This window comes from Rhincodon typus, chromosome 18 (genome assembly GCF_021869965.1).
Source record: "Rhincodon typus isolate 14 chromosome 18, sRhiTyp1.1, whole genome shotgun sequence".
Lineage (NCBI taxonomy): Eukaryota > Metazoa > Chordata > Chondrichthyes > Orectolobiformes > Rhincodontidae > Rhincodon > Rhincodon typus.
In genome coordinates this window covers 14,276,208-14,302,691 of record NC_063349.1, presented here as the reverse complement: position 1 = coordinate 14,302,691, position 26,484 = coordinate 14,276,208, and the positions used below count along the sequence as shown (strand labels likewise).

Here is a 26,484-nt window from a genome sequence, read left to right as displayed (position 1 = left end):
CAGGGATCCAATCTGTCAGCTTTCTAGTCTGTAAGGCTCTCAACTACTCACTGGATTAACTTGCTGAGCTATCAGGGAAGCTCAATGTGCCAGAATAACAGAAACAAATACCTTTCATACACACGTAACCCAGGCCCAGAAACCCAAGGCTTTCATTAACCTGTCACTCTCTCTCAACAGCTGTGATTATTATTCTTTAAACAGGTTTATGGAACTGCAACTGAAAGGATTATATTCCCTGGAGACAGCATTTTTCCTTTGTTGCCACATCCAAGGGGGGAAAATAGCTTCAACTTGCTTCATAAAACACAGCTTAGTTTACTTGAATATGCTTCTTCATCAAGTTTATTTTTCTTATAAACTGTAGCTTTGTGAAGATTTGTATCACAATATCGATAATTCCAAGGCCATATAAACCAAGATAATCTGAGTGCAATATTTGATGCGTGTTAAATTAAGCTCAACAGGGGTATCTGTAAGACACTTTGGTTGATCTCTGTGACCCCCAACTTCTTAACAAAGAACGGGAAACGTACTCAAGCATAAGTCCTGCCCCTGATAATTTTCTGGCATCCCTCTTGAAATGTACATTCACAGGCAGGCTCTCTACTGTGAATTAAAAGCAAAGTACTGTGAAAGCTAGAGATCTGAACTAAAAACTGCAAGTACTGGATTAACTCAGCAAGTCTGCCAGCAAGTCTGTGGAGAGGGAAATAGAGTCAATGTTTTGTGACTGATATGGCTTTTTATTGAAACTTCATTTTGTGGGTAATGTTAGGTTCAGCTATGTTATAATCCAATATCCCCATTTCCATGCAGAAGGAAATATATCCCTCCAATATTTACAGACCAGACTCTCATATTAAGAATGGTCATGTAACAATGTAATAGAGGGTTTGCAGAACCCAAGAATCAAAAGAGATATGGTTAGTTGCTATCTTCTTTCCTGCAAAGGAAAATTGCAACTATTTTCAAAAGATATACATGCTATTATCAACATTTTTGAACAAAGACCTTCATCAAACTTTGAGATGACTTGGAAAACATTTTATAAAACTGATTTAGAAAAAGTATTCTGAAAAATTGATCTTTCAAATAACATAGTTCAGCTTTTGATATTCAAAACATAATTTGTAACACAGGACCAACCACATGTGCTCTCAAAGCACTTCCTTTAACTGTGTACGTGCGTGGAATGTTCCTGGACTTGCATAGTTGTGGGAAAGGTTGGTTCATGCATTTGTGTTATTCTTTAAAACGAGACTGTAAAATATTTAATTTGAATCATGAAAACTAGCTGGGAATGGAAATCTTCCACAGAATGTACAAACCAATATTGATCATTTCTGAGTAGGGAGCTCTGTGAGCAGGATCCCTAAAAAACCCAAGGCTTGTTTCCCTTTGTTTTTGCATAAAGGAGGAGGACAAATGACACCACTTGAAGAGTCACTGAGGAATTATTCAGTCTGACTGTAAGAAAGAGCTGACTCACTGCCGACAGTTTAAATAAGAAGATTTCTGCAATACCTTGGATTAAATGACTACCTGCTGATCTCAAATATGCTTCCATAACTCTCCAGCAAGTTTCCTTGACTATGTCATTAGAATTCAAGGCTTATTGGAAACGTGAATATCAACAGAAAATAGGAAACCAAATGAAGGTATTTTAAAATCTGATTCAACATTTAGTTTTTAAATGAAATCTGGATAAAGATGTGGCTTCTGCCTCCGATCACGTGCAACATCCAATAAGATTAGACTGTCGAGAGTTGAAATTCGGGGTAACAGGTCAATTTATCCTCTTACCATTGTTAATCAGTTGTCTGGGAAATCCAGATGAATAGGGGAGAAAATGTATGTTAAAATTTTCAGCAAGGAAATGTCAACAGAACTAGAATTAGATTTTACCGTCACGTGTGCCAGAGTACAGTGACAAGTGTACAAAGTTACCATTTTCCAGCACCATCTTAGTTACAAAAAATTAAATATTTCACCGACAATTGTAAAAGTTTTATCCATATGCTCATACTGCCCTTTAGCAAAAACACCTAAATCCCAATGGTGATTTTTCTTCCTCACAACCCATCAACCAAATACCATAAATTATCTATGGTCTTACCAAGAAAGAAATGCACTGTGTATATTTACCTCGAAATTCAATTGGATAATACCAGTTTTCCAGGTGAAATGGGCACTGTTGAACCCAATACAACAATATGATCTGGACATGCACACCCTGCATCAAAAGTCTGTCAAACCCCACTTGAGAGAAGAGAGAGGTTTGATGAGGGCAATGCTGTTGATGTGTTGCAGATGGAGTTCCAAAAGATGCCTGATACAGCGTCACACAACAGATTTGTAAGAAAGGTTACAGTAGGATAGTAGGAACATGGAAACAAAATTGCCTGAGGGATGGGAAACAAGAATAATGGGTATTTTTCAGGTTGTAGGAAGATTTGTAGTATGTGTTCTCAGAAATTGGTAATGGGATCCTTACTTTTCCTGATGTATATTAATAATCTAGATCTTGGTGTGCAGGGTGCAATTTCAAAGATTGCAGAAGATACAAAACTTGGAAGCACTGTAAACTGTAAGGACAGTGTAGAACTTCAAAAGAACTTTGACAAGTTGGTGGAGTGTGTAGAAAAGCAGCAGATGAGGTTCAATGCAGAGAAGTGTGAGGTATACATTTTAGTTAGAAATTAAATAAAAACAGATAGTATAATTGAAAGGGTACTGCTCTGAATGATGTGCAAGACCAGAAAGATCTGGATGTAAATGTACGTAAGTCTTTAAAGCAGGACAGGTAGTGACCTCAGTTATTAAAGCATACAATAGTCTTTAATAGAACATAGAATATGGGAGAAGGGAGGTAATGCTGAACCTATATAAGACATAGTTTGACCTGAGCTGGAGCATTATATACAGTTCTGGGTCCCACTTTATAAAAGGACTGTGAGCACATTGGACAGAGTGCAGAAGAATGGTTCCAGGGAAGGGATACTTCAATTATGAAGACAGACAAGAGAAGGGGAACTGTTTTTTTTTGGCGAGGAAAATCTCAGAATCCTTATAGTGTGAGCAGGTTAAGAAGAAATTAATGCAGAGTTTTGAAAATCATGAGCGGTCTGGACAGAGCAGAAGCAGAGAAACTGTTCCCACTCATAAAAGTTTTGAGAATGATGGATTTAAAATAATTTGCAAAGGAAGCAATTGTCATGCAACAAAAACATTTTCACACAGCAATTAATCCAAGTCTGGAATGCACTGCCTGGAAATGTGGCGGAGGCAGGTTAAACTGAGGAATTCATGAGAATATTTGACATTCATTTAATTAGAAATAATACGCAGGGTAACGGGTAAAGGGTAGAAGAATGGCACTAAGTCATAATGCCTATTCAGAGATCGGTGAATTCACGTTGGGACGAATGACCTCCTTCTGCACCATAACAGTTCTGTGATTCTAGAATAACGTGTATATTGTATACATTCAGTGAACGCGTGTGAAATGGGCATTAGTTTCACGGCTTATCCAAGTCAGGCCTAATGCTTATTTGAGACCCTTTTGTGGTTCCCGTTGGCCATTTCAATCACAGTGGGAAATTTTCTCTGGAGTACAGTAGCCAATTCAGTGGTCACTGTTGGGAACCTCAAAGCCACCAATAAGGTAACACAACCATTTTGCTTGAGCATATTCCTGGAGGCTATTGCTAGTCCACACTTGCACACCTTGTACTCAATTGCTTCCCTCCCCAGAGTTATCTTTGGCATCTAGGCACCACCTTGGTCGGCCAATCATGGTGTGCCTCACAGCGAGCTGTCTCTAGGATCATGGCTGAGGCTGTACTTCGCCTGTAACAAAGCAAATAATGCCAGTGGCAGTTGTTCCATTGTGGCCTTTTTAGCCATATGCAACATATGCTGGCCCTGGATTGTGTCCACCAATTCCATAATCTTGATAGTGTAATGCTTCAGCGAATAAAGCTGAAAGGCACAAAACTGTTTTGTGAACAGATTTCGTATCACCAGTTGTACAGCCGCACTTACCTTTTTACGCAGGCTTCAATCATGTCACTGGCCATGAGTTTGAGTCTCTGGTCCAAGTGCTGGGAAAATTCAGGCTCTGGCCAATGTAGATCATAAACAAACATCTGCAGTGCATCTAACTTCCAGAAGAGATCCTCAGACGTGGAAGAACCATTCCTAAAGTGGAAAAGTACGGTGAGATATGTGTATCTTTTTGTTTCATGGACCATGTCAATGTAGAGCAATTAGACAGCAAAACAGACTAACAACAACAACAGAGAAGTAATATTCACTACAAACATAGATATCCAATACGTGGGGTGTCATTGATAATAGTTTGGTACGTGAGGGTTGTTATCATTGCCTTTTGCCTAAGGGATTGAGATAGAACGGAGAAAAGTAGTTCCTCTTCATTAGTTATTGATAACAAGTGTCTATCTCAATGTCATCTGATTGATGGAAGATTACATAAACAGAGCAGCCAAGGTAAGCAGTTTATATATATAGCAGTGATAACAACTTGAAGAGTTTTGAATTCAAAAGTGTGATTGGTGAATTGCTGAACAGATATATGACTGAAATGCCCTTTATTGTGGATTAAACAGTTGATGGGAATGGTAATTTTATAATTATCTTGATTAGTGTTCATGTCTTAGACATGGTTACAAATGATAACAATTCAGAACAGCTCAATATTTATTGGCCAAGTTTTATGAAGTAAGACTATTGGAAATAAGTGATAAAAATATCCTTCCAACAAAGAAGATTCACATCAACAAACTGACAGTAAACACTGCTGATGGCTCAGTTGCTTAAATCAATTGATGATCAAAAGGTCCAAGGTTTGCTCCCCTCTTTGGGCTGAGCCAGCTGATGCTGAGATTAGTACCAAAAGCTCCCCAAGTTAGGGAGTGGAACAGGTGGCTGGGATTCCATTTCCAGGTCACTGATCAAATACTGATGCTGGAAGTGCATTTGGAATTTGTGTGAAGTTGAGTTCAGGCTTGGCTATGTGAAATATGGTCAAATAGTCTACTAAGTTCCCTGTCCAGGTTTATACATGCAAAATAAGTGAGACTATGCAGTGCCTATCGAACCATATCCCAGCAATGACTCAATGCCTTTAGGGGAGAGGGCGGGAATGTTTATAGAGAAGAAAAAAATCATACACATCTTTATAATTTGTACACATAAATGGCAGTCACTCTTAATCCCTGATTCACATTCTACTGCAGAACTTGAAACTACCATGACGTGGAAGTGCCGGGGTTGGACTGGGGAGGACCAGGTCAGAAGTCACACGACACCAGGTTATAGTCCAACAGGTTTGTTTGAAATCCTTCATCAGGTGAAGTGAAGAGAAGCACACAGGCATAGAATTTATAGGCGGAGAGATCAAAAGATCATAGAAATGGTGTGAGTGGAGTGTTGACAGGCCAAATAATAAGTCTCTGCAGGTGGGCAAAAGTGTCAGATGGCGTACCCATGAAGACAGACTCAACCATGATCTTAGGTTCATGTTGCGCTATATGTAACCCCACCACACTGTTCCATTCTGTATAATCTTCCTTACTGTCCTGTTTTGACACCATCAACTTGATAACTTGTTACGGTCTCTCTACCTTAATTAGTTTGTACAGTTTTGGATTACTTGTTACTTTGGTTAGACCCTCGGCATGTGACTCTGATACCTATCATGCTATTCCAGCCATTTGGTTTGCTTCCAGCACCACCTTAGGTCATCCCTTCACTTGCTATTCAGTTGCTGACACTATACTCATAACGTCTGAGACTTTTGATCACCTGTAGAGGCTTATTATTCGGTCTGTCGACATTCCAATCACACTATTTGTACAATCTGTTGATCTCTCTGCTCATAAATTCTGTGTGTGTGTGCTTCTCTTCACTTCACCTGTCCAAGGATCAGTGCTTCAAAAGCTTGTGATTTCAAATAAACCTGTTGGACTATAATCTGGTACCGTGTGACTTTTGACCTTGAAAATACCAGGTGCTTAGCAAGACACAGTTTAAAAATCGAATAAATTGTGAATATAATAGTCATGCAGATCCAATCAACTAGCTTTCTGAAGAATTATATAAAAACATGACATTTATTCCTGCACTTTGGGAATCTGCAAAGTTTGATCCAAGTGATTTTCCAATCAGCCTCTATCTATGCTCCATCAGGCTTTCAGTGCTGAATAGCAACAGGGTACACAAAAAAAAATTATCACTGTGTTCCATTACTTTCAATATTATCATTTTGAACAAAATAAAAAAAAAAGTAAAAGGTCTAAAGGAAAATGTACATTATATCGCACATAATATTTTAAAGGTAAAATCGAAAAAGAAGTAAGGGAGAAGGCTCCAGGGATGTCAAGAAGCAGGTGTGAAAAGATTAAAGGATTAACTCAATGGTCAGGGTTATTCAAGCACTTGTGTAATCATGGAGTTTTTGATAGGGCAATTTACAGCTTGGTTACAAAAGGTACCGTTCTTTGAATTTATGATTAAATAGGTTGGTGGGTTGATCTGAGAAATATAGAGGCCCTACAACAATATCCTGGTTAGTTGGTATTTATTTATCTCAACAAAAGTCACAGTGGTCAAAAACAGTGCACAGGTAACTTTCCTACATCTGTTTTTTTTAGACATATGTGCATCTGCGTTTAACACAGAGAATAAAGGACCATTGGAAATGATTACAAGGCAGTAATTTAATCATGAGGTTCAGGTAACAGCAAAACTCATGTCTTGCAGCTCTACATTTAACCTCCAAAACTACAATACAGTCTTGAAATCTCTCTTGACTATGTATTCAAACATGAAATGTCAGGAATCATCAAACTGCTGTGCAGCTAACTGTTTAATTAAATTTTTCATTTATTCTTGAGCTGGTCAACCATGGTTGTGCTCTATAACAACAGCTTGTATTTATGTAGCACTTTTAACACATAAGACATCCCAAGGCACTGTGCATAATATTAAACACTATGCCACTAATGTACACTAGTTTACACATCATCCATATTTGACCAAATCTTACCCCTAACCCTAGCCAAATACATGTCTTTTAACAGGCTCAATTCCAAACTAAATCACAGAAAGATGACCAGAACATCAGCACATATTTTAAAAAGTTAGCTTTTAATAGCAACTGATTTCAATCAAATGATTCACAGAAAGCATGAAGAAAATTTACAAAAAAATATTTGCTTGCAGACTAGGAAGTAATTATCCTAATATAAAAGACTAAGTTAACTAAAATTACTTTTTTCAACAACAGGTCCCAATGTCCTCTCCTTTGATAAACACCTGCCAAAAAAATCACAAATCTTGTGTCTCCTCAAGAGATTCTGTAGATAAGATTCCCACTGGATTAATCAGTGCAAATGAATTGTGAGTAGAATGGATACAGAACACTATCACCGAAAGTTCATTCAGTTATTAATAAGTAAGTTTAAATAAGCATTTGAAAAAAAAAGAGACAGCAGTAATAATTGATATCAATGGTAATTAACTCTTACAGTGCTCACTTCCATCGAAGGTTTTTGAGGCTTCCTACCAATAGGTGGAGATTATTTTGCCACTGGTGGTTTGGAACACTGGACTTGTTCCTGGCTGGCTGGATACTTATAACACCCAGCTCTTCATTTTTTACAGAGGATTTCCAAACTTTGTCCTTTCTAATTAGCCAATTGGATTTTACAAAATTAAAAGCACTTTTGAGCAGTTGCTTCTTTCCTCTACTTTAATGTCATGTGCTCAGCGTCCACTTATGCAAAGTTCAGGCAAATTTCTCTATTATTTAATGTGATTTTGTTTCCCTCTACCACCCCCATAAAACGGTTTCCTTTTGTTGCAACTAACAACAACCTACTGTCATCCTCCCAAATGTTTTGATGCTCATGACCACCTGGATGTTCAACTCAAGCAAAATAGAATAGAGCTGAGGTGAATATCTATCACCTCTACTGTTTCATAATGCTTTAATTTTAGTCTAGCACAAAAGGCTACGGCCTTAAAATTTGAACCAGGTCACTCAAAGCTGATGGTAGAAAAGCCTATTTACACAATGCTAGCAAAAAACTGGAACTATCTCATTTTAAAAGTTGTTGAGGCTGGGCTAATTGAAAATTTCAAAGCAGATTGATAGATTTTCATTTCAGTTTAGTGGCAATAGGGGAAACAAATGTGTTCAAAAAGATTTAATGTATAAATTGATGTACTTCAATGCTAGCAAAGGCTTGAAGAGCTGAATGATCTAGGCTATTCTTATGTTTCACATTGTCTGCACTGACAGAGAAATTAATATTACATAATACATTGTTATCCTCAGTTATGTAATTATCTTGTCATGAACATTGACTCGCACTACAGAACTGATCAGAACTTTCCAACTATCTCAAAACTTTATTAATCTAAATTCCCGAATATTACTTCTTATGCATCTCATTGTTATTGTTAATGTAAATGTGGGTACATCTTTGCTCTCAGTACATCAATTGTAGTAATAAGTATATCAAAGTTACAGTTTGAAATGGTCATTAGAAACAATTAAGAGTAACACAGAAGTCAGTGAGCTTTCTGAAACTCCAGCAGCAGTGACTGAGAGACAAAAATAAATAATTTCAGCTGGATTCTGATATCCTTTTAAGTCTGGAAATTATGGACAGTAATATTCTCATATGGACACTGATGTATTGATATCGATCTCCTGTTTCTGTTATTTTAATAGATGAATTTGGCCAACTTATTTTTGATGCACATGTTCAATATTGGACCACAGAATCTGATAGTGCTGCAATAAATGTGCTGCTCACAGTGATTTCCGGTCTATAAGGATCAAAAATCCTTTGCAGAGGACTCTGATGGAATTTCAATGACCAGTCATTGTGAAATAGTCCTTTACAACACAACTCCCTTTAAGAACTCACCAACCATCACACACTGAGACTGACAACATTCAAATTGATTTTAAAATGCAGCCTAATTTAATGCCAATTCTTGTTGAAAATTAACCGAGGTCCACATAAATAAACAGACCTGCAAATTATATTGCTTTTGCCTCTAATACCTCCTGAAAGTTAATTATCTCATGTTGAGAACTTCTCACATTGAACAGCTTTCGGTTACAAATAAGCATCTATTCATCAAGTCCAATACTATTGGGAAATAACACAGTAAAATTGGCTGGCAAACTAAGATTATGTATAGATGGCAATCCTTCATTCTAAAAATTACAAAATTTTAAAAGCAATTCGTAATATCATCTTAAAGGGACTTGCGCCAAACGATATACACATGGGAAATGGCTGAAAACAAGGAACACACATGGGTTGTATTTTGTAACTGGGGACTGTGAACTAATTAGAGCCTTGAGTTTTTAACTTCTTATTTTAATTAGCTCTTTGTCCTATATGTCAGCATGCAATCTTTTGTGTTGACAAACACATTAAGAGTTTGCCCAACTTTAGTAGGCTTATAGACCAATGCTCATAATGAAAACAATGGAAAACTAAATCTCTTAAAATGGATCGAAACCTATTCAGAGAGGGATCAGCTAAATACAAGTGCCAACTACACACATTGGGATTTTTGTAATGAAATATGGAGCAATCAATTTCCTAGCAAAGACAGCGTGCAAAGAGGACAAAAGACAAATACCAAACATATGCACCCACATTCAGAGTCATGTTGTTCTTCACAGTAAAAAAAGGATATCTGATAGTTGTACCTGGCAGACAGTACAGATATCAAGTGGCAGCAGGTGATTGGCAGTCAGTAAGATATACTATATGAACTTCTTTAAGTGATACTGTAACTGTCTTTCAAACATTTGGATCTGGTTGTTTTAAGTTAACTTAATTTAAAGACTAATTAAGGATCGCCTCTTTAATGTCGCTAAGTTTGAGAGTCTAGTCTTTGTACTTCTTGCCAATAAATCAGTGAGCAGACCGCCAACTTGTTTGAAACTGATGCATTATGCATGTTGGTGGCTGTGAGGGAATGACAACTTCGAATTGCAAGCAATGCACAGTTTTGATTAGTTATCAACTGAACAGGAAGTGTCTGCAACAACTAAATTCCCCCTTGCAATTATATCAAACATCTGTACAGAAAGGCATTAAGCCAAGAGGATTACATTCTTTCAGCTCACAGATCATATTCCCCTTTACAAATACCAACAAGATATTGATTGTTTAAGACCACATTGCTCTCTTTACTGTGGCATAAATATTTGCACCATATTAACACAATATTTCGGAAGTTAATGTTGACCACCTGCCAATTGATTTGAAAGCCTTTGCTTCAATTTCATGAAACCAAAAGCTTAAACATGACAAATAAACCTTACTTATTTTCCAAAGCTGTTGGAGGGATGTGGTTAGAAGAGGTTTATTTGTAGAACCGGTTGGGGCTTGTAGCTGCACAGGGAGAAACTTGCATCGTCAAAACAACACTGAAATTGCCAAGATGCCCCATTTAAATTATGGATATTAGGAAAAGGAGTAGGCCATTCAGTCTGTCAGCCAGTTCTGCCCTTCAATTAGATCCACGGCTTTTCATTTACCTCAATGAAACTTGCCTGCAATATCTCTGCGCCTCTTGATGTTATTCATCTTCAGAAATCTATCAACTTTTGTATTGAACATACTCAATGACACAGCCCTCTGGAGTAATGAAATCCAAAGATTTACCATGGTCGGACTGAAGAAATTTCTCATCTGTCTTAAATGACTCAACTCTTTTCATTTTGTTATTATTAAGCTAAAAGTATTAAATGACTTTAATTTTGATTCTTTTAAACATGACAGTGTACAAGTTGATGTTGCAACTTTGAGTAGACCCTTTTCTGCAAACGTTTGTGTAATGCAACATGGAATTTTGTGCTGTCCCTTAGGAGGTGTGGGGGAGGGAGGGGAATGTCAAATGGGAGGTTGGTGTGAGGGGGCACAGGCAGGAGTGTGGCTCATGGAGATCCTGCTACCTACTGGTTCCACCTCAGTTACGACCATGGAAGAAAACCTTGTGGATGGCCTTCATTCCCCAATGTCAACTGAGACCTTTACATGACCAATTAATGCCCATTTAAAAGGGCCTTATCCCACCACTGTTGGTACGAACCTGAACACAGTAGGTTGATCACCATATGAGGATGATGATAAGCAGTCTTGTAAGAGGATCCCTCATTTAAACATACTCAATATTTGATTTAAAGCCCAGGCATCAGGAAGGGGTGTGCCCACTGAAGCCACCTACTGTTCTTTGTACTGACCACCCATTCCATTGTGCAACCTCCATATAGTAACCTCCTCCCTGCCATCACTGACCCAAGTCTAGGTCCCTACTTAATTAGAGGTTTTATTTTTTTCTTTGCTCATTCAGGGGACGTGGGCTGTACTGGCTGGGCCATCATGAAATGCCCCTCCCTGTTGTCCTTGAAGGAGATGTTGATGAGCTGCCTTCTTTAAATGTTACGGTCCCTGTGCTGCAGATAGACCCACAGTGTAATTCGGGAGTGAATTCGAGGATGTTGAATCAGCCACACTGAAGGAACAGCAATATATTTCAAAGTCACGATGATCTGTTGCTCTTGCCCTTGTTCTTCTAGATAACTGGGGCCATAGGGGTTTGGAAGGTACTATCAAAGGAGTCTTGGTGAATTTCTTGTGCATCTTGTAGTTGGTACACATTGCTGCTCCTGGGCATTAGTGGCAGGTAGAGTGGATGTTTATGAATATGGTGCTGATTAACTGGATTGTTTTATCCTGGTTGGTATCGAGTTTCTTGAGCGTTGTTGGACATGACCTGACCCTAACAAGTGGGGAGTATTTAATCACATTCCTGACTTGTGCATTGTAAATGATGGACACGTTTTGAAGAATCAGGGGATGAGTTACTTGCTGCAGGATTCCACACCTCTGACCTATTCTTGTAGCCAATGTATTTACTTGGCTAGCCCAGTTCAGTTTCTGGTCAATAGTAACTCCCAAGATGTTAATAGTGGGGATTCAACAATGGTAATATAACTAAACATCAAGGGGTAATGGTTAGATTTTGTCTTGTTGGGGATGGTCATTGCTTGGCACTTGCATGGCAAAATTGTTCCATGCCCCATCTCAGTACAAGCTTGGATATTATCCAGGATTTGCTGCATTTGGACAAATACTATTTCAGTTGGGGTATCAGTTAGCTCAATTGGGTGGTCACAGCTAGTTTGCAGAGTGATGCTAAAAGGGTGGGCTTAAATCCTGCATCGGCTGTGGTTATCATGAAGGTAACCTTCTCAACTTCTCCCTTTGCCTGAGGCATGGTGACGGTCAGGTTAAAGCACCACCAAACATCTCTTTCTCTCTAATGAGATACTAGCCCTATCGTCCTCTGGGACTATGGAAACTTTACCTTTACCTTCAATATTAGAGGAGTCACAAATGGTGCTGAACATTGAGCATTCATCAGTCAATGTCTGAATTTATGATGGATAGAAAATTATTGATGAAGAATCTGAAAATGGTTAGGCCTAGGATACTACATAAGAAGTAGGTGAAGGAGTAGGCCATCAACCCCTTGAGTCAGTTCCACCATTGAATATAATTACGGCTGATCTCATGTCGGCCTCATCTCCACTTTGCTGCTGGCTCCCATATCCCCTTAATCCTTTACTAACTAAAAATCTGAAAATTTCCTCCCTAAATGTATTCAGTGTCCTGGTGTCCACTACACTCTGGGGTAATGAATTCCACAGGTTTATGACCCTTTGAAAAAAGTAATTTCCCCTAACCTCTATTTTAAATCTCTCACCCCTTATCCTAAAACTATGACCTCTCATTCTAGGTTGGCCCATAAGAGGAAACATCCTCTCTACATCCACTTTGTCAACCTCCTTTGGTATCTTATACATCTCAACTAGATTCCCTCTCATTCTTTTGAACTCCAGCGAGTAAACACCCAAATTGCTCAATCTCTCTCATAAAACAAGGCTTTCACCTCTGGATTTAATCTAATGAACCTTCTTTGAACTGCCTCCAATATAATTACAACCTTTCTCAAGCGAGGGGACCAAAAATGCAACACTTCAGGTGCAGTCTCACTGTTGCTTTGCAAGTTGCAGCAATATTTCCCTACTTGTACACTCCAGTCTTTTAGCAATAAATGCCAAAACTCCATTTGCCCTCCTTATTACCTGCTATACCGACAGACTAGCTTTCTGCCACTCATCTATAAAGACATTTAGATCCCTCTGCACTAAGGCATTCCAAAGTTTCCCTCCATACAGATAATAAGTTGCCTTTTTATTCTTCGGACCAGAATGTATAACCTCGGACTTATCTACATTAACCTCCATTGACCAAATTTTGGCCCATTCACCTAACCCATCCATATACACTTGTAAATTTCTTATTTCTTTGTTGCAAGTTACTTTCCCACCTACTTTAGTGCTATCTGCAAATTTGGCTACACTACCTCTTTCGCTACATCTAAATCATTAATATAGGCCATAAATAGCTGGGGCCTTGAGATCAAACGCAGCATCCCACTAGTTACAGACTGACAACCAGAAAAAGACCCATTTATCCTGACTCTTTTGCTTACTATTGGTTAGCCAATCTTCTATCCAAGCCAACATCTTACCCTAACCCAGTGTGACTTTACTATGTGCATTAACTTTTTTTCTGTGGCACCTTATCAAATGCCTTCTGGCAATCCAGACATAGTATATTTACATGACTCCCACTATGTACTTTGCTTGCTACACCTTTGAAGGTCTCTAGCAAATTAGTCAAACACGATTTATGCTACATACAACCATGCTAACTCTGATGGTTGCAATTTGACTACCAAATGTTCTATTATTCCTTCCTTAGTAATCGATTCCAACAATTTCCCAACAACAGATATTAAATTAACTAGTCTCTGTCTCTTTTTGAATAAGGGCATTAACATTAGCACTTTTTTCAATCTCCTGCAACCTTTCCAGAATCTAGGGAATTTTCAAATACTGTTAATATTATAACCAATATGTTGAGGAACTCCTGCAGAGATGTCCTGGAGCTGAGATAACTGACCTCCAAAAACCACGACCATCTTCCGTTATGCTAGGTATGATTCCAACCAGTGGAGATTCTCACGCCCCCCCACCTCTGATTCTCATGGGCTCTAATTTTGCTTGGGCTCCTTGATGCCACCCGTGGTCAAATTAAGCTTTGATATCAAAGGCAGTCACTCTCACCTCACCTGCTGTATGAAGGCATGGTCTTCAGACTTTCTGTGGTATAAGTTGTTGAACTAACTTTAGAAAACCACCAAGTATCAGTGCTGAATATTTGCCTGCAGTTCTCAATCAGATTTGAAACTTAAAATGTGTTCTTTGACAAAGTTTGTAACAACCAAAGTTTGTGAACCAGTCTTATTTCTGAAGGTGTCAAAAGAACTCCTTTTATGTTGACTGCTGAAGGCTAAAAGATGATATTTGTAGGTTAGAAAGAGCAGGGCTTTCTCTTCCAGGCCCTACAAATGTCTTTTGGTTTACTATCATCACTTTGTCCCAGCATTCACTCCCATGGCATTTATTTTGGCATATACATTTCCTCTGGAAGCCAATGAGCTACTCCTGGTTGTGTGTTTGATGTCTCCAGGTCCCGAACAAAACATTGATAAGGCTGTAGCTCTAATGGTGTGTTGGTCTGACATTGCAGATGCATCTTTACTGTTGTACCTACTCAACACCAGGCCAAAAACACCCTATTTTCTAAAAGATGATTAACTTCTTTTCAATGACATAATCTGACAGTAGAACATACATTTTTAGTTAAGAGATAACAAGGTGTAGAGCTGGATGAACACAGCAGGCCAAGCAGCATCAGAGGAGCAGGAAAGCTGACGTTTCGGGTCTAGACACTTCTTCAGAAAAAATCATTTTTAATTTTTAGTTGTTGCTTTGCATTTTACTGGACTTGGCACTGATTGCAACACACAATCAGAGCATGCTGTCCCCTTTGATGAAAGTCCTCAAATTCTTTATGACACACAGATTAGGTGTGCCACTAAACCATTCTGAAACTAAAAATGAGTATTGACCTTCAATTTTTCCTCTGCATCGTTGTATCAAAAAGGTTACAGTGAACGATTTAGATTCAGTACGAAAAGAGGACACTGTTTCAAGTATCTGTTTCTGTTCTCAGCAGTTGTTGCATGCAAAAGCTTCCCTGTAAACTTCACTACTGACATCAAATGCTCATGAACTACATGGTACTCATGCAATAACAGGAGCTCATTATCTTGTATCATGCCTGCAGCTAAACCCACACATTTGACACAACAGCAAATGTACACTGCATGCAGACTTCACAAACAAGCGACTACACGTTTTAACAGTATACACACGTGGAATCATATAAAGAGGCCATCCAAGATGGTGGAGAAAAGCTAGGCATTTGAGGAAGATTAAGAGGCAGACTTGGAACTTTTGGTAGGCTCACATTAGCAAGGTTGTTGGTGAGGTTCCTGTGGGAAACAAAAGTCATGATAACATCAATGGGATCAAACTCTCAGAGTTCAGTGATAAGAAAGCAGTTTGTTCAGTACAAGGAGGAGTAGTGTGTTCCAACTCAAGCTAACAGTTCAATCAACACAATAAATTGACTTATAAACATTAATGGGATTTGCGAGACAACCATAATTCAGAATAACCTTTTAGAAGAAGATATAATGGTTAGCAGAAGTCATAATCTTAAAAATAATGTTAAAGACGATAATCTTCAAAGCTAATAGAAGGAATAATCTAAGATGGTTCATACTGCAAAAGTAATTCAATGAAACTGCTGATAATCCACATGATCATATTCATTGATGTGAGTTCAAGAATCCATATACACATCTTTTACCTCAGTTCCTCAGTCAGCTAATCGTTTAGAACTACTGTGAGATATTAGTACGGCAGATGATAACTGATAATCCCCTGTTTAGGAATTACAAAGACATTGTTGTATATTTTAGCTCAGTTATTGTCTTTGTATTTCTTTAATTTGCCCTGATGACATGCCTGCAGCATGTGGTTATGGATTTATCAGATTTTTTTTATCATCAAAATACTGTTACTCTTAAAGTAAACTAAGCTACTAAGTGATGTTAGAGATTGAACACACAATGTGCACAAACAATTAGCAGTTCCAATTTGTGTACACGCAAATTGGAGTTGTATGTGTATACAGATTTGAGTTGTATGTGTGTACAGATTGGAGTTGCACGTTTAGACAGATTGGAATTGTACGTGTGTGCAGATTGGGGTTGCACGTGTGTACAGATTGGAGTTGTACATGTAGGCAAATTGGAGTTGTACATGCGTACAGATTGAAGTTGCATGTGTATACAGATGAGGGTTGTCTGTCTATACAGTTTGAAGTTACACACGTAGAGAGATTGCAGTTGTACATGTATATGGATTGAAGTGACACATGTAGGCAGATTGGAGTTGTACATGTGTACAGATTAAAGTTGCACACATGTCCAGATTGGAGTTACACACACACACAGACAGACACACACACATACTGCTGGATGTTAAGTATTCAGTTGCGCTGGTGTCTTCCTCAGAGAGTCAGGAAGACATAGGAATTCACATTTCCTGTGGCAATCACCCATTTGTCAGTTGACTACAAAACACCATTGTTTCATGGTCACCAACAATGAACATATATGCCTTGCACCTGCTTGTCATTTGTTGTCAATAGAAGTGAAAACCACAACAAAGTTTCTCCCTTTCAATAAATTCTTTTAAGCATGTTGGCAAACATGGCAACTCATCAGTACTCCCACAGGCAGAAAACAGATGCCTCGTTTAATGATGTTGGATAAAAGGCATATATTGGCCAGAAGATAGAGAGAACTCCCTCTTCTGAAATGGAATCAAAGACATCAGCTAAACAGATAGGCACAGATGGTGTTTTCATGTCAACCAGAAAGCAGTATATTGTTAATATAATAGGCCCGAAATTCTAGTTTAGAGCTACCCAGAACACACAAATCTTTAAATGGAGGTAACAGTGTTTTCAAATGAAGCATATTTTTAAATGGTGTACAATGTTTAATTTTAACCTTTTAGACACGACTTATGGAGGCAGCTGGTTATGGAAAATATAGATGGATAATTGAGTTCACAATTATTTTCCAGTTTTGAAATTGCATTGTTTAAAACAAAATTCCTACAAAATTTTGTTTGCCAAATTCATGATCTATTTCAATCTACGTCAAACAAAAATGTTAAATATTATCATCTGAAAACCAGTGTGATAGAATCCTTACTGTGTGGAAACAGGCCATACAGCCCAACAAGTCCACACTGACCTTCCAAAGAGCATCCCACCCAGAACCATCCTTCTATGCTTTCCCTGTAACCCTGCATTTCCCATGGCTAACACAGCTGACCTACACATCCCTGAACGCTGTGGGCAATTTAGCATGGCCAATTCACCAAGCCTGCACATCTCTGGACTGTGGGATCAAACCGGAGCACCTGGCAGAAACCAACGCAGATATGGGGAGAATGTGCAAACTCCACACAGACGGTCACCTGAGAGAATCAAACCCAGGTCCCTGGCACTGTGAGGGAGCAGTGCGAGCCACTGAGCCACCGTGCTGCCCTAATTCCAGGGCCAAATTTCAAAGCAAGATCGAAGAACTGACTGGAAAAACAACAATGGTTATTTAGCACAGATACTAATTTTGCTCAGTGCCCCGCTGAGGGTGCACTGCATTGAAAAGATGCTTTCTTTGATTCATCGTACTTAAGGTTGAATAAGATGTCCCATTGGTTACAATACTGACTAAAATAAAGCATCTGAAATATGAATTAACACAAGTTACTATTCCAATCTTTTCATCTCCTATACAGTAGAAAAGGCATGAATCAGTGTCTGAATATTATTTTCTTAAAATAAACCTTAAACCCAACAGAACAGTATACTTTAATAAAAACAAATTCTGGCAGACAGTAGTTTTATTTTTACACTATGAACTTTGATTGTCAAAACTAAATTGGTCTTTGTCTCGTTATGTGAATTGCTCAACTAAATTATTTCATTGTGAGCAGCCTGGAAAATTATCAACCTGCGCTAACATAACTAGGGCAGCCAATTTATATTTTATAGTTAATCTAAAATGGGAAAAAAAGTCAACAAGAAAAATAAGCAGATATTTAGTAGTATAGAAGTTGAATGCTGTTGAACAAAGATATTTTACTGAATAAAAGAAATACACAACACATGCTGGGAATCTGAAAAAGAAAGAAAGAAAGTGCTGGAGAAACTCAGCAGGTCTGGCAGCAATTATGGAGAAAGATACTGAGTTAATGTTTCAAAATTTGAGTTGCAAAGAAGAATCTTTGGACTCAAAACATTGACTGTTTCTCTCTCCATAAATGCTGACAGACCTGCTGAGCATTTTCTGCATTTTCTGTTTTTAATTAACATTTTGTTGAAGTTTTGCATCTTGTACTCATTAGGATAATTGGCAAGAATACCAGTTAAAGGCAAAACCAACTTTAATACAGCATGAGAGGAGATTTCTGATTGGTTGGCAAGTCCAATCTCATTGGTTATGTCAGTGCCATTTTTGTTGCAAGCAGCTGAAGGGATATGCTGTTTAATATGGTGTACTGCATCTCACAGAAATGAGTTATGTGGTATGTGAATTTCAGTGCCGATGTGATGCTCAGTATGTAGGTTGAATATCTTAAAGACTGGAGGATCACATTATCCAGGACAAACAGGTCATTTTCAGATTGGCTTGTTGTTGCTCATAAGGTGCTACAAGGAACATTACTTGGGCTTCAGCAGGTTTCAATCTATATTAATGACTTAGATGAAGGGACCAAGCATAATGCATTCAATTTTGCTGACATTCCAAATCAAAATTAAAAATTAGCTACGAGAAGGATACAAGAAATCTGCAAAGGGTATTTGAATGGGTAAGTTGATGATAGATGAAGCATAATATGGGGAAATGTGAGATTTTCACTTTTGTGGGAAGAATAGGAAAATGGAACGCTTTTTAAAATGGTGAGGGACTGGCTGTCACTTAGTCGAAAAGAATCAGGCTGCAATTGTACAGGGCCTTAATGAAACCACAGCAAGAATTCTGATGTACTTTCACAAGGATATACGTACTTCATAAATGGTACAACAAAAGTTCTGAAGACTAATTCTTAAATTAGAGGGTTGACCTATGAGTAGAGACTGGGTGAACCCCACAGATGGAGTGCAGCAAAGTTTCACCAGGCTGATTCCTGGGATAGCAGGCTTGCCCCATGAGAACAAATTAGGTTGACTGGGCCCGTATTCACTGGAGTTTAGAAGAATGAGATGGGATCTCATTGAAATGTATAAAATTCTGACAGTGCTGGGCAGGCTGAATGGAGCTGATGTTTCACCTGGCTAAGGGTCTAGAATAAAAGTTACAGCTTCAGGGCAAAGGTCAGGCCATTTTGGACTGAGATGAGGACAAATTCAGTCAGTGGGTGAACTCATGGAGTATTCTACCACAGACGGCTGTGGGGTCAAGGCACTGAAAATGTTTAAGAATAGAAATATTTCTAGAGGCTAAAGGTATCAGTAAGTATGGTGAGGTTGTTGATTTGCTCGCAGAGCTGGCTTGCTTTCGTTCAGATGTTTCATCACCATGCTAGCTGACAGCATCAGCTGAGCCTCCGATGAAGCGATGTTATTCTACTCCACTTGGAATTTATACTGTTTGGTCTGTTATGGTGTGTAGTCTCATTTCCGGTTTTGATCTCTACGCGTTTGTATATGGGGTCCAATTCTATATGTTTATTGATTGCATTACGGGTGGAGAACCATGCCTCTAGGAATTCTTGTGCGTGTCTATGTTTGGCTTGGTTACTATACTATGGTTACCTTGTCCCAGTTAAACTGATGGCCTTCATTGTCTGAATGTACCAATATGAAAGAGAGTTCATTGTGCCGTTTTGCTACTAACTGATGTTCATGTATTCTGATGGTTAGTTTCCTTCCTGTCTGTCCGATGTTTGTGGCAGTCGTTGCATGTTGTGGGAATGGGGTCTTTAATCCTCGTGAGTGTTTGTCATAGAGTGGCTGTGGGCTTGTGGGCCACCATGATTCCTAGTGGTCTTAGGAGTCTTGTTGTTAGTTCTGATATGTTCTTTATATAGGGCAGTGTGGCCAGAGTGTTGGGGCGTACTGTGTCCTCCTGTTGTTGTCTGTTTAGTAGGCATCTGCGGATGAAGTTGCGTGGATATCCGGTTATAGCGAGGATTTTGTGTAGGTGCTCTTCCTCTTTCCTGCGTAGTTCCAGAGTGTTGCAGTGTGTCCTGGCCTGTTTAAATAGTGTCCTAATGCAGCTTTGTTTGTGGGCTTTGGAGTGGTTACTGTGGAAATGGATTCAGTGACTCATGAAATTCTGACAGGGCTTACTAGTGTAGAATCTGAGGGATATTTTCATTGTTGGTACTTGGGGCATCATGTAAAAATAATGCGGTAGTTATTTACGATTGAGAGGAGGAGAAATTTCTTCATGCATAGTTGCAAATTTTGCAGCGAGAGTTCTCTATGCTAGTACAATGTAGATCACTGAAGATATTGACGGCTGTGGCCAACAGATTTCTGGACTATGAGAAACAAGGTGCATAGGGAGTGGATGTGAAAATGGAGTTGAGGTCAAAGATCATTCACGGCAGAGTAGGCTTGAGAGGTTCAGTGGCTTCTATTTCTTATGTTCTTATGTGTTCGTGATTTGTGTTCTTTTATTGTGTGAACAACTTTTAATTTGATCAACTGGGATCCCTTTTTCAATTTCTCGAATGTCATTCACAGGTTCTTGCAGCAAAGTAATGCGCAGTGAAAAACAATGAGAGGGCTAAATCACCAAACTGTACGTCTTATGACACCACAGACAAGGTCTTACACTGTTCAAGCTAGCTCTGTACCAACAGATTGGTTTCACAAGAAAAGGAAAGCTGATTCAAAGGGAAGTATTCGGGGTTACTTACTTCACTGGTTGCCATGTTTCTTGTTCAAAGCTTTTATGAATAGATTGGGCAATCGCCGATTCCATTAGATCAATGTAACGCACCACCAGCGGAACAAAGAATTCTTGCAAATGTTTGTGAAATTTTCCATTGCACAATTGAGCTTTGAAAGAAGAATGAATTTCATTAATTACACTTCAAATTATTAATAGATATTTTAAATACATGTGATCATGCATCATTTGGATGTATGGAAATATATAAAAACATTTCAATTATACTTGGAATAGAAATCAGAGAAGCTGCTGGAGGACAAATTAGAACCAAAACATTTTTGAAATGAGGAAGCCCAACAAATGTCAATAACTCACATGTGATTATTGTATCAAGGTACATCCATGCAATTTCACAAGGATATAGCACTACCACTGACAGTTCATTCCAAGTTCAAAAGTCAAAACTGCCTTCTCAAATAATACACTACATGCCCTAAGAACAGGGATGAAACAGTTCCTTTCCAATGAATAGTTTAGATGCAAGAGGAAATGTTGATAGGATGATATAATATAAAAAGACTCAGAGGAGGTTTCTTCAGAGCATAAACACTGGCATAGCTATTGGGCCGGATGCTCTGTTTGCGTTTTGCAAATTCTGTGTATGATTTCCATGTACATTCTAATAATGCTAATATTCTCATAAATATTATCGACAATGTATACTTGAAATTTGCTCAATCAATTTCCATTCCCCATTTAATTAGTAGGTAGCTGAAATCATTTGAAGTAAATAGATTTGTTACACACCAAACAAAATAATTGAAAAACAGCACCTAAAACATTTGGACGTTTATATTAATGACAGCAATTTCAAGGCTTTTGTTTCATATATGCCAGCTCTGGGCTCTTTTCTCTTAACACAGAGAAACATCAGGATTTTCATTCAGTCAGCTTGAACTAGCTTCTACAAATATTTTTTATAGTGTTGTATGTTAAATATTTCACTTCTTAGCTGTGGGCTGCCCTGGAGAGCTAATTTTGTTTTCCTTGCAGAAAGTAGAAAATAGTATTGTTATTTATTTTTCTATGTTCTAGTTGATATTTTAATAGGCTTTTTAAAAACTTGTCTAACAAGTGGCCCATCTGTCTGCTCTCTCTGAACATGTATTCCTCCCTCCCACACCCCAACAACCATTATTTATTCATAGACAATTTGTTATTTCATCCTGTAACATGATTGGAGATTTTAAAACAAAACTGCCAAGATCATAAGGAACATTTTTTTTCTTTGAAACTTCAAAAGTTGATTTGGACTTACTGTTAGATTACCCATGGACAGACTTACCTGCATTCAACTGACAGGGAAGATTGATTGGTCATAAAAAGGATGCAGTGTAGAGTCACCAGAATGTGACCTTACAGTTTGCATAGAGTTGCTTTGTGTTCCCTTGAATCTCGAAATTTGAGGGGTGATTCAACCAAGGTACATAAAATGATGAAAAAGATTGATCAGGTAGACTTAGAGAAACTTTCTCTCCTCGTGGGGGGAGTTTACAAAACAGGAAATAAAACTTAAAATTCGAGCTCAACCATTTAGAAGAGAAACCAGAAAACAATTCTTCTTAGAAAAGGTGATGGAATTCTGGGTGGACAGTCATTGGCAAGTTTAGGCTTGAAATTTATCATAAATAATGATAAAAACTGGCATGATCCTGATGGTCTAACTGTAAATAGGTTAAGAAAAATTTAAATTGGATATACTGTATTAATTACATTTATGAATGCACTTTCCATATTCATACCATGATCTGCCTTCAACCATTATTGCACTTCAATCATTTGCTTACTGCTATATTCATTAACATACTTGGTCATGACAATCATTATATGTTTGGAGAAAAAGAAGTAGAGACCTAATGATGCGCTTGCGAAGGTTAGAGATATGTGGCTACACAAAAGATAACGTGTACACTCCTCAAACCTGCTCAGGTGTTACTTTCCATTTCTAAGTGCATTGGCTGTAAAAGCACACTGCCTCATTGTTACAAAAACAAGGCTGTTTCTGCAAAAGCACACTGTATGTGCTTTGTGTGTTTCAGCGAGCATTATTGTCATTACTGTTGCCATTGCCACCCACTGAGACACTGTGACTGCTGCACTGCCTTCACAGTTGCTCTAACTAGTTATCACATCCCTCAAGACTGGGCAAAACAAGATCTTCCGTAAAGTAAGCACACTTTATTTTCTACACAGATGTTACTTGCGCTGTGTGAAGGCAACCGAGGAGTCCACTCCAATCTGCTCCAACTGAATTAAACACCTTGGTTTCAGTCACCCCTTCTGTTTCCCTGGCAGCACATTAGAGCAAAGTGTGCAGCTGAATATGATGCACCTCGCAATCAACCATCCATACGTTTTGTGCACAGTGCTGTCTAAAGGTGTTTGTGTTGACAACTGTGTCCCATTTTGGGGCAATGGTCAGATCTACTGTTACACTAGGTCTAGGGAGCTGATCTGTTTGCACGCTGTGTTTAACATAGAGGGCCACAGAGAACAATCACATAAATTTCCAAAACTGACCCTGACAGCGAACACAGTTTCTTAGAGAATTGTGTGACTGTCTGCAGCTGGTTGCACTTTTATTATCTGAAAGCATCCATAATCTATTCATATATTTGTGTCTTTAGTTATTGGCTATACAAAACCTGACTATTACTGAAAGAAGAGACACACAGTCAATGGTTTTAGTCTTTCACTCATCAGGGCAGAATTGCAAGAATACCACATTTCAAAGAGAATAAGAATTTATACTGTAGGAGAGGGTGCTGATTGATTGGGAAAAAAAGTATAAAATTTTGTTCCCTTCAAAATTTGCTATTTTTGTGATTCTGTGCTGAAGAATGCAAAATGAAAAATCTGACAGCATGAAAGTTCTGTATGACTTTATATGTAAAATGCTAGCATTGTGTGAATGTATATGCATCATAACTTACACAGAAGTATTAAATCTTTTAATAACATAATCAGATTCTCTGGCTAGATATAGAAGGTTTTATAAAGCTATTTCCACAAGTAGCAACCACTAAATTCAAAGTTTGTCCTCACTTTCAAATCTCTTCAGAGATTTATTGCAAACTAACCTCAGATTCTCCTTCCTTTCCATACCCCAGCCTTTTTGCTTTGCCCATTACAGGCTGATTTCATACACTCTGCTGTACTATTCTGCTCCACTCTAATCCACTACTTGCCACATCACGATCAGTGTTGGAGCTCTCAGGTGCCTCAGTCCCATTTCCTGATACCTCCTCCTCAGAATCTTCTACCTTTTTACCATCTCTCTTCCATGAAAAACCTTTTGCAGAGCTAATCTCTTAAAGTTCGCTTTGGACCACTGTTTGTAATTTTCACCTACCAGTTGTCATCTGTTTCTCCTCATTTGCACACTGTCTATTAGTACCCGCACACGGACCCAACACCCACTCAAAATGTAAACTTATTCTGCCTGTTGCATATCCTTCAAAGTTCAACAGTGCCTTTCTGTGCACTATTTCTCTTCTTTGGTCTCCTTCAGTCATTTTTGAAAGGAAATACTGTTCCTTTTACTAATCCACACATTGTGAGAAAAATAACTAGGTTTTGTGCGCAACTTTCCCTCACTTTAACACCAACATTCCAGCCACTCATCCCCAGTGCCAGGAGAAACTCTAAAATCAGCTAATCTGAAATTATGCTTGGGGCATTGTACTTGCATACCTAGAAAGTCGATATTTATCAATTCATAACCACACCCATTACATTTCCAGACCCTTGTCATTGTAACACCATCTATAAAAACAACACAAGAATCACTGCCAATTCACACATAATCATAGAAGGTTTAGCATGTTGCACAGATAGACTGAATGTCTCGTTCAGCAATCAGCACTTTTTCAGATTCCAAATATGTGAATACCATGGAGAAGCATCTAATCTTGTAATTGATGCCAATTTTTCTATCAGTTACTATAATTTAATCTTTGCTGAAATAGAGATCTGCTGAAATGGCAGACCTGCTCCCTATGATTTCCCATCCATTATGAATTAATAAATGGCAAGATTTATGGAGCCTACCTATGATTTCTCGATATGCAAGCCCAGCAGGCAAGGCTTCCTGCCAGGAACATGCAGTCATTAAGTCGGACGCATTATATTCTGCAGAGTCTTTGTCATTTTTCAAAAATATAAATTTATGCTGAAACAAACCCATAAAATTCCTACAGTTTATTCAATTAAATAACTTGGCAGAGTCTTCATCAATTCAAGTCATGTGATTTATGGTGGCAATCATTTACACAATGGAAGGCAACATCTGAGAGATATTCTAACATAATACATGTAAATAAATATGTCCACGCCCATATATCATGCATATGTTAAATATATTGTTGAAATATTTTCAAAGGCTTTTATAACTACAAAGCTTAATGATGGAGTCTGTGATACAGTTTTCTGTTGAATATGAAGATCAACCACAGAATATAGATATAGAAGGTGGTGGACATGCAAATAATTTTAACAAATGTTGAACCAAGTTAATTTTGCAGCATTCTTCTCATCCAGACTCATGAGCTGAATTATCCCCTCCCGATGCTGAGCATTCCCATATTTGGGAGGACCAAACAGGAGGCATTCAGTGTCACAATCTTGTTATGATTATTCTCACTGCCTGTCACTTTCCATGGGTTGAGAAATATGACTGGTCGCAGCCTGATGCTCATGCAAGATTATGTTGGGTTTGCTTTATATTTGCTGCCCCAAATTCAATTTTCCCTCTGGTTGCTATTTATGTGTGTTCCTGAAGGCTGTAGGATCCATGCCAACTAAGTCAGTTTGCGAAACATGGGAAAAGCCTGTGTGGCATTGGGAACCTATCTGGGAGGGAGTTTAACTGTGTGATCCAACGTCCACTGTCTTAAATCAGAACCAATTAAATATGTTATTATTGCAGTGAATGATCATAGGGCTCTGTCCATAAAAGGCATAGCTCATAAAAGTGACATGGTCCATGTTAGAATTCAAGTCCATTGAAGCCCTTTTAGCATTCAACTGTACAGAGAATCAGTATTAATGTCTGGAGAAGATCTTGTGGTTGGATTGTTCTATTGACTCCAGGAGCTGAAATCTGCTGACCCTTTCAGTACCTTTGGTGTACCTTTCATAGGATGAGAATGAAGGCTGCAGGATGGATGAGCCAACTAGGTATGGGACCATGGTACAGGAAGCCACTCAAGAGGGGAGAAGGAGGAGGAATGTCCTAGTAGTAGGGAATGGTACAGTTAGGGGTTGACACCATTCTCCATAGCAAACAGTAAGAGTGTAGGCAGCAGTGTTGCTGGCCCACTGCCACAGTTCAGGATATCTGCTCAGGGTGGAAGCAGAACTTGGGAGTACAAGGGGGAAGATCCACTCATTGTTATT

The 26,484-nt window shown here is 38.5% G+C and overlaps 1 protein-coding gene across 1 annotated transcript in view; it reads right to left on the bottom strand.

Moving 5' to 3' along the window:
- The window catches only part of cadps2 (Ca++-dependent secretion activator 2), a 602,458-nt gene that overhangs the window by 100,567 nt on the left and 475,407 nt on the right, over positions 1-26,484 (bottom strand). The window contains exons 19-21 of the mRNA XM_048607831.1: positions 21,053-21,194; positions 15,415-15,534; positions 4,048-4,203 (exon numbers count right to left, since the gene is read on the bottom strand). Coding sequence (XP_048463788.1) covers positions 4,048-4,203; positions 15,415-15,534; positions 21,053-21,194 — 418 coding nt within the window. The remainder of the gene's footprint in view (positions 1-4,047; positions 4,204-15,414; positions 15,535-21,052; positions 21,195-26,484) is intronic.